Raw genomic sequence first — 9,510 nt, 5'->3', positions numbered from 1 at the left:
AAACAAATTAAAGGCAGGCACCTTTTCTTCCTATTTGACACATACAAGTTATAATATGAAAACATCTTCCTTGTTAAAATTCAAACAATTTAGATACAATATCCTCTTTTAACTCTATCTGATCTGGCTTCTGTCCCTATCACTCCATTAAAAACTGCTCTAGCTAAGGTCAGCGGTGAGTTCCGCGCTGCCAGTCGCCATCACAGGTCTCCACTCCTAATTTTACTTGACCTTGCAGCTGAACAACCCTTCTTGGTGAAATTCTTTGCCTTGACCTCAGTGACATCATATATCAATTTTCTTTCCACTTTTCTGGTAGCAACTTCCTAATCTCCTTTGCCAGGTTTTCATCTTATACTTGACCTTACAGTGGCATAGCCCACATTTAAGGAGTAGAGTTATTTCCACCTCCTTGAGGATGGAATATCTACATATATTACCTGGAATTCTCTCCGTGAGGATTTGTGTCTTCTCCCTTGTTTATTTATTTGGTCATTTATTCATATCAGTATGGACTTTGGATATTTGTTTGATGTTTGAATTATATTTTATTATATTAAATAATGTTATAATATAGTAATTAATACTGCTCAAATTGTTCCAGTTTTGGTGTCTGGGAACTCCTATATCCCTCTGACATACCCTCATCACTTTGTTTTCTGGGCACTTCTTTACTCTTTTGCACTACAAGATATCTCACCCAGCTCATCTCATACATTCTGTGCCCCAGCTCTAGAAACATTCATTTCTCCAAATAGCTCTAGTTCTTCCAGTTGGCGTTCGAAATGAAGTTCTTTCAATTCGAAACCATTATCTGTGGGGTATGTTCATTGCTATGACGGTGCAGACCTATTTTTTAGATCTCATTATCGCCTATCCCTAATTCAGACACATCAAAACAGGCTGAGAATGTCCTTTATTACACTGCATAAAATGATGGACAACCTGAAAAGATAACACTCTTCTTATACATAATTCATAAAAGCAGTCCAAATATAATAAAGATGATACCCTTTCTTAGTTTTAGGCTACATATTTTCAAGTACATTTTCAATATGTAATTTCCAGTATTTCGATAAGCTAGTGAAAACACGAGATTTCCAATGTCAACCAGAAAGGGAGGAAAATTCAGAGCCAATATGTTTAAAATGGAAATGAATGCTATTCAAACAGCGTATTTCCACTAAGGAAGTGATTAGATATTCTTAATACTCAGAGCCACAAATGTTTCCAATAAAAACTAATGTGAAAAGAAAACGGGAATATTCAGATTTTGGTGATCTACTACTACTATGTATAGCACTACAATGTACTAGATCAGAATAGAGTAATTCTGCTGCCATATAGATAAAATCTCCTTTGGTGATGTTACAGAATTTAAAACAGGATAAAAATATTCTCATTTAGGCTAGCTGTAAGGAAAAAATCTAGGTGTTACTTATGACATAGTTTAAGAAAAGTCAAATAGCTTATCTATCCAAGCAAGCCTCACACTTGATGTAGGTACAGGCACAGTGAAAGTAAAAATTACGTAAATAGAGTAAGATTTTTCTGAAGAATCCTTATTAAAATATAAGGAATATTCCTAACCAAGGTCTGACATTTGTTCTTTTTCTTTTCTCAACGATTGCAACAATCTTTTTAATCAATCGGAAATTACATGCCTCAAAGGCTTTAGGTTTAAATAAATCAAACAGGGTATTAGGTTATATTTAATATGAATCAGCATCACTATCACAAAATAATGAAATAATCCTCCATTTTACTTCTTCCTGACTCATGACTTCCTTTTACATCAATAAATCAAAAGGCCAAAAAGACCTTTATCATGGTAATGAAACCCAAGTGCTATTTTGGGAAAACTGAGAGGCAGCTAGAAGAGAAGCTTCTGAAGAGAGATTTAATGGCAGTGGAGGGTGGAAGAAACAGGTTTGGGAACATCCTTCTGGCAAGAACAAGTTGTGATGATCGTGCCACTGATCTCTGATAGAAAGTCCTTCTGCTTTGCAATCAGCATCTTTACCCCTGCCTGACACCAGAAAGCACACTGGCCCATCAGTACAAAGGCGGCCTCCCTTTGTACTAGACTTTTGACTTTTATCTTTTGATTGCCTCTTAAAAAAAAAAAAAAGTTAACGGCAGCACAGTGCTGTGAACTTTTGTTATCCTGATGCAAAGCTGTTTCACTTTATAAAAACTTTATGCTGCCATCCTTCAAAGCAGTCACCCCACTCTATTCTACTGCAAAACTCTGCCTCTGTTACCCTTCCCTCCACACTTTTCTCCCAACTCTGTTGAAAATCTGCTTACCAGCAAGCCAAAGAAAATCAGTCTCATTATTTTGGTAACAAGACGTGATTCTTTGGCCCATCACCTTTTCTTTCCTCCCCCTATTCCACTGGCCACCCACTCCACCCTCTGCTTCCTCTTTCTCTCTCACTGGATCAGTTACTTGCCTTCCTGGCCTGAGAACCCCACGCTGTGCTGGTACTGAGCCACAGAGCTCAGGAAAGAGTTTCTGGGGTCAGATGGAGACAAGCAAGCCTTTGAGGGAAAGGCTGTGAGGGCAAAGCCAGAAGCAGGCTGCCTGACAGAAGTTCGTTCCCTCTTCTGCAGCCTGCCTACCAGGGCCAGGTCCCACTCACCAATCACTGGAAATATCAGGAGGCAGCTCATGCTAGAAAGAACACACAGGCTTTGTAAACAGACAGGCCCTGCCTTGCCCCTTCCTGGCTGTGTAACCAGTAGTGACCCTCTGAATTGCTGATTCCTCATTTTAACATGGGGAAAATGCTGCCTACATTAATTATTCTGAGGACAAAAATGAGATTAATGTATGTGGAATATTGTAAAAGAACCCTTAAAAGGTGTGCTATGATCCATCTTGGAAATCTACCTAAGGCTTTTTTGTCTACCCATCAGCACTTAAAATCATAGTCAAAGACATTCTTCATTTTAAAAAGGTGTTTTAAAGTCAAACTCCTTTTAGATTAAAAAAGAAAAAAAAGAAGAGAAACACCAGCTGACACTATAGCATTTATGCTCAAAATTTTCAAACTCTTAGCCTTGAGAGTGATGAGTTTTTGATGTTTTTCAAAAAGACATGATTATTATCTGTTTCCAAGATTTTTATACACTAGAAGGGAGCATAGTCACAGTTGCCTCTTCAATGTACCAGGAATCAGTCACCAAAATAGCCAAAGACATACGCTCACCAGGTGATATAGGCCTGCTTGAACTCGGAGAAGGCGTGTAAGGAATCGGGCTGGACACAGTGCGAGGTCTTAATCCTTGTGCTGACATCTCATTAAAATACCTAAGAGGAGAGAGGAGGAAATGAGAAAACCACCTGTATTTAAATAGTCCTTAAGAAAGTTTTTGGGAGAAAATGTTTGGGGTTCACACCTTGAGGTCAAAATCCTGAATGTTTAGATTGATGTTATAGTTAGAAGGCATTTATAAAATGGACTCCTGACTCACACCACTCTGCTGTTTGACAAACCTCACTCCAAGGGGTACCAGTTGGGAGATCTAGGATGTTTTAGCTCAGGATAGAAGGCAGGTGAAAGAGGTGCACCACATCACAGAGAGGACCAGTTTTTCCTCCACCACACAACAGCTATGCTGGAATTCACCTCCACTGTCCCAAGAGTTACAAAGATATTCACGTGTTAGTGCCTACATTTACACTGTTATTTGAAACTCAAAACCAAGCAAGCCCTCTGAGATTTATGTCATAAAATTAAAGCCTACAGATATTTATTCCTGTGAACTGAGTATCAACTGTTTACAAGCAAGTCCTGCTTAACAGACAGTCAGTCACACACTAGGATTGAATAAGACTTGAGTACTGAACACATATAGCAGGTCACGCTTAGCCACACCATGCTGAGTCTGCCTTTTTCCTGGATTCAGAAGTCACATCAGACCTGAAAATGCTGAAGTGTGATCATCAGGAACATCAGCTTACACTCTGTGAAATGAGCACGGAGCGCTGACGAGGAGAAATTTCTGCTTGAGAGACTTCCTGATAAACCATCCTGTGCGAGCGACCCACCCCAGTGGCACCAGGTGGAACTTCTTGTACTCTACACATCCACTAGTAGACTAAGAGGCATCTTGTGGTCTCTTAAATGCTGGACCATTTTCTTTCTCCCAAATGTAGTATCATTGTTCCTAGTAGGGAAAGTATTTATTGGGCAGCTCTGGATAATCTGACCTACAAAAGGTAGGGCAAACTTTCTGAAATGAATACCGGCTCTCGAAAAAAATATTTATCTGGAAGGCTGAAACTGCTTCACTAGTGACACTGCAGTCAGAAGACATTATTTCCTTAGAGTGTATCTTACCCCAAACTGGGTCCCAGATGCTATATATGATCTGTATCTGAAGGTAGTTAATAAGCTATTTAGTATTCTAGCTGGCAGTTTTAGTCAAATGGTTCTTAAGGGATATAGATTTTAGAAAGAATAGGGAACCGTAGTTTTATAAGGCAAAGTTTTGAGGAAGAATAATCTTTTATTATTTCCCAATGAAGAGGCATACACATAGGTATTTAAAATAGGATAACCTGTTATTGTTTTCCTTTTTTTCTCATTATAAAAATATAGACTTTCATTACAGATAATCTTAAATTTTTCTTTAAACAATAATGTCACTGTCCACAGCAAACTGATCAACAGCGTTGTTAGCCCTCTAGATATATGCCATAACAGAAACAGAATGCGGATGTGCTAACATTGTCTACATGTTTCAGACGGCTCGTATTGGCATCAACAGACAGTACTACTCATCATAGCCAGAAGTAGCCCTGGTTTCAGACACTGAATGCCCAGTCCTGCTGGAGGGACCCCCAAGAATACTCAGTCTTACCTCTCACACTAAGATATGGCCCATGTAACGCCAGGGCATCCCTGATCCAGAAGGGAGAATTTCCTTGCAGAAATGTAATTCTCTAACTTCTGGGTTTCTCTGCAGATTAAACACTTTTTTCCATTTATATTTGTTTGTTTTCTTACCACTACCTTATCCCAAGTTTAGAGAGGAGGAAGAGGGAGGAGAAGTGGATGAGGCACAAATACTTGAGACCATTTCTGCTAGTTAACCAAAGGATGGGTCTCTCATTCCAGATCACTCACAGTGGGGCAATGAGGGGATTCATTGCTTAGGTTTGAACCGATGAATACAATCCATTAGTTTTATTTTTTTTTTTAAGTGGCTACAAAACAGCTCAAAAGTTATCAAGTGTGTTAAGATAAGTCCTTGGGATTTCAACAACCTCTACCTGTGTCCCTGCTGATTCTTTTCACTGCTGATTCTTTCACTGCTGATTCTTTTCAACCTATAAATGCACTGTTTTCCTCGAGCTGCACTATAGCTTGCTTTATCTTTATACAGTACAGGAATTAATATGTTCCCATGCTTTAAACAGATATAACACTGGATTAAACTAATTCAACAACAAATGCAAACTCTGCTGCTTCTCTAATATAACGCTGTCTCCATTTCTCTCCCCACCAAATAATTTTAGAGGTGATTTTTTTCATCTTTTTGTGTTTAAGGAAAATGTTCAATCTTTATCCCATTCTCGGCATCTGCTATAATGCGGTGGCATTCATTAGCACAATAAATACATATTTAAGCTATCCCCTTATACACCTAACAGGATACCAAAGAAAACCCCTGCAGAACCTGGGTTTTATTTTTTAAACAAAAACAAGGCTCATAGGACATGCACACACCTTTCGTCATCCATTTCTAAGCTGGACTCACTCTCGGAGAGCTGTCGACAGAGGGCTTCTCTTCTCTCCATCTCCCTCTGCAGCTTCCTCTGCAGCCTCAAGTTCTCTTCCCTCATGTGACGTTCCTCCTCCAGATACTGTGCCATTTTCTCTGAATCTGAAAAGTCAGAGTTTTCAATTAAACCATGTTTCATGCAATCATATCCAAATCTGAAAAAAAAGAGACTTCAGTTCAGCCCCTATGCCATAGACACAGGGAATTGTTACAAGATGGTCTTTCTAGTCGGGTATGGTGGCTTACACTTTTAATCCTGGCACTTGGGGAGGCTGAGGAAGGTGGATCACCTGATGTCAGGAGTTTGACACCAGCCTGGCTAACATAGTGAAACTCAGTCTCTACTATAAATACAAAAATTAGCTGGACGTGGTGGCAGGCACCTGTAACGCAGCTATTTGGGAGGCTGAGGCAGGAGAACTCCTTGAACTCAGGAGGTGGAGGTTGCAGGGAGCCAATACTGAGCCACTGCACTTCAGCCTGGGCGACATAGCAAGACTCTGTCTCAAAAAACAAAGAAACAAAAAAGATGGTCTTTCTCATTCTCCTGCACATAGATGAGATATGGATTTAAAGTTTATCTCAAGTATAAAAGTTTACCAATGATTTGCATTTAGAAAAAAATATAAAACGCAGTGTTGGCAGGTTAGGCATCGTCACTCCCACTCATTTGCTTTCTAAAGTGCTTTAAGTAGAAGAGGAAATGGTGGAATTGTAGCTGAGTCTACAAGTAGCCACTACTAGAACTCTTCTCTACATTGCTGGAGCTGGGAAAGGAGGGAGGCCCAGATTCTGCCCACGGGCAGACCTCAATTTGGCGGCCTCTCAACTCCAGACACAGCGAGCCATCTAGGGGAGCCTGTGACACCTGTCGGCATCCCCGCTGTGCAGAGTGGTGGTGGCACACCAAGAACCACTATACTAGAACACATGTGATAACAGCTAACATTCTTTTCATGAGAATAGACATTGACATAGTAAACCAGAAAACTTTAGATTAGTATTTCCAAGTCTAATTTGTGGTATGTGTGTGGCTGTCTGTCACCCTGTCTCACGCACATGCTATGACAGAGGGCAGGTGAAGACCTGTATATAGCTGGCACCTCTTGGGATGGCATCTTGCTTATGACAAATACCCTTTCCTCAGGAGCTCCCTCACAAATCCAGGTCTCTGCTACAACACCCATCTCCCAGGACAGAGCTGACTAGCTCCAGGACTAGATGTTGGACCCAGGCTGAGCCACGTAGACTACCTCTCCCAGGAATCTGAAATGGGGAACTGACATCTTTACGGGGATCCAGGGTCTCCTCCAGCTAAGCTCCCTGGAGCCATCAAAACTCTTGTCCTTCTGAGGTTATTCTTCACAGGATTCTGTGCCATACTCTGCAACCTTCCAAAAAAAGAAAAACACGTCTTCCTTCCTCTTTTGACAACCCCCCCGCCGCCCCCATTCCTTTCTGGTTTATCTCACGCAGAATCTGCTACCAAGTAACCAGAATTATCTAATATAAAATGTGGTGTCTACCCATCTTCTTGCTTCATTTCTTTTCCTTGTCTTTGTCAATGAACTTGGGAAAAGTAAAATCTCCATATACTTATCTTTTCTGAAAAGCAGTTACAAATTCAGAGTGGCCATAAGCACATCTAAGAGAGTTTCCTGTAGGCTGCTGTTCCATATTGTCAGTTCGGTCCAAATTTAGGGAAGAAGGAAGGAGCTGTATGCCACATTGAGCATTTTTCTCCCACAGACTCTATTTCAACTCTCAATGCCCATCTAATTAGTTTTAGTTTTAAGCAACTCTACAAAAGTCTGACATTTTAGCCAATAAATACTTCTGATAAGTATTCAATGATTTCCAAGACAGCATCATTACAGAATATACAAAAGCTCCTGAATATCCTTATTTTAGGAATTCAAATAAAAATATCAAAATTATTAAACACTATTACGTGCACTAAACACTAAATCCCTTGGCTGTTTCAACATAGCCAGAAACCCTGCTGTCTAATCCAGACACAAAAATCTCTTTAATTGAAGGCATGCTGGGAAAATATTTACAAAGTACACTTTTACTATAAACGACTAAATTATTTCATCCCAAATATGCAAGCATGCAGAACTTTTCACTTAGCTCTACAGGAAACAAAAGATTGACCCCTTGGAGTATTTGCTGTTTCTAGAACTAGAAGGGTGACTGTCAGAGCACGCTGACTTTCTTTTCCATAATAGGAATCTTATAATGCCTTTTACAGGAAAGGTGCTGGAGACTGCCATGGAATCCTTTGCAGAATTAACGATTAGTGAGGCTCCAAGAACAATAACCAGAGAACACTGTCTTTCAAAGAAAATGGCAATCCTTTAGCACTGGGGTGGCCGGGGGTGCGGAGGGTGGGAACTCAGCAGGGGCATCCTTAAACCATATATCTATAGATAAGAATGTCCCCTGCAGTGACTGGCTGGGAAGACTTCCTGGCAGTCCAGCAATTGACCTAGAAGACAGAGGCACAGAGAAGGCACCAGGCCCAACACCTCTTGGTGTCACAGACTCATACACAGAAGGTTGTCACCAGAGCATTCCCTGGCTGCCCCCTGCTGGCACACAGCCTCACCTGACTGGATCTGTTCCTATGAGTCCTCCTTCTTCTTCTTGCACACAGAGCTCCCTAGTACTTACAGGCCACAGCTTATATCTCCCCAGGTCTACAGCCATCTCCCAATATAGTAGGCCCTCACTTAACATCATCCACAGATCCTTAGAAACTGTGACTTTAAGTGAAACACAGATGTATGCCACAGGAACTTAACTCTTCTTTGTATCAGTTAGCCAATGGTAAAATTGGTTTGGTTATACAGTAAGTTGTTTCACTTAAAGTCTCAGTTTCCAAGAACCCAAGGATGATGTGAAGTAAGGATTTACTCTATTTAGTCAAAGATGGTGTGAACTGAGGATGACTTCCACAAAGATTCCAAAGAGGTGGCTCCCAAATGATCCAAAGGTCTACATGGCTTGCATGCCCTTTCAAGTTCATGGTTAGGAAATACCAGTGCCCAGACCATACCCTAAGCCCATTAAGTCAGAATTCCAAGGGTAAGTCCTAGCCACTGGTCTATTAAAAGCTAGCCAGGAGATGCCAACATTCAACCATTACTGAGAACTGTTGAGAGAGACGTTCAAGTTCAGATGCAGTCAGGCTTGGAAGATGAGGAGCCACCTCCCACAGCTGCATCCAAAAGAGGCCCAGGTCATCTAACCTAAGGAGAATGCAAGGAATGGATGATGAAAAGTCATTAACACATCCTTTAGGCCCAATCCAATCACTGCAAGCAGCAAAGTGCCACTGCTGCTTCTTTAGTTCAGCTTTCTCTGTCCTCACAAAATCTTACAAATGCCTCTGTTAGTATCTGCAGTCTCTTCAGAGGCTAAACAGTGCAGTATGGAGACAGCAGTAAGCATAAATTCTCCCCAAATTCCTTCTAAAATTTTTGCTAGGGGCACAATGGAGCAGTATAAACGAGGAGGAAAAATGCAAACTGACAGCACTGGAACGAGTTCAGGAAGGTGCTGAAAGATATTTGTGTACTCACATGGTAAAAACTCAAAAATTTTAAAATAATTAATATTTGATAACTATTTGATATATCTCATTTGATTTTCACCGAATGAACACACATGGTAATTATCAACCTGAGGTTCACATCAGGATTACTTATA

The 9,510-nt window shown here is 40.6% G+C and overlaps 1 protein-coding gene across 1 annotated transcript in view; it reads right to left on the bottom strand.

Moving 5' to 3' along the window:
* Positions 1–9,510, bottom strand: part of CCDC6 (coiled-coil domain containing 6) — a 119,389-nt gene that overhangs the window by 9,254 nt on the left and 100,625 nt on the right. The window contains exons 6-7 of the mRNA XM_011953443.1: positions 5,742–5,898; positions 3,216–3,316 (exon numbers count right to left, since the gene is read on the bottom strand). Of these exons, the coding sequence (XP_011808833.1) occupies positions 3,216–3,316; positions 5,742–5,898 (258 nt within the window). The remainder of the gene's footprint in view (positions 1–3,215; positions 3,317–5,741; positions 5,899–9,510) is intronic.

This window comes from Colobus angolensis, unplaced genomic scaffold (assembly GCF_000951035.1).
Source record: "Colobus angolensis palliatus isolate OR3802 unplaced genomic scaffold, Cang.pa_1.0 Scaffold361, whole genome shotgun sequence".
NCBI classification, from domain to species: Eukaryota; Metazoa; Chordata; class Mammalia; order Primates; family Cercopithecidae; genus Colobus; species Colobus angolensis.
The sequence above is the reverse complement of the archived record's forward strand: the minus strand, read 5'-3'. Positions and strand labels throughout refer to the sequence as shown.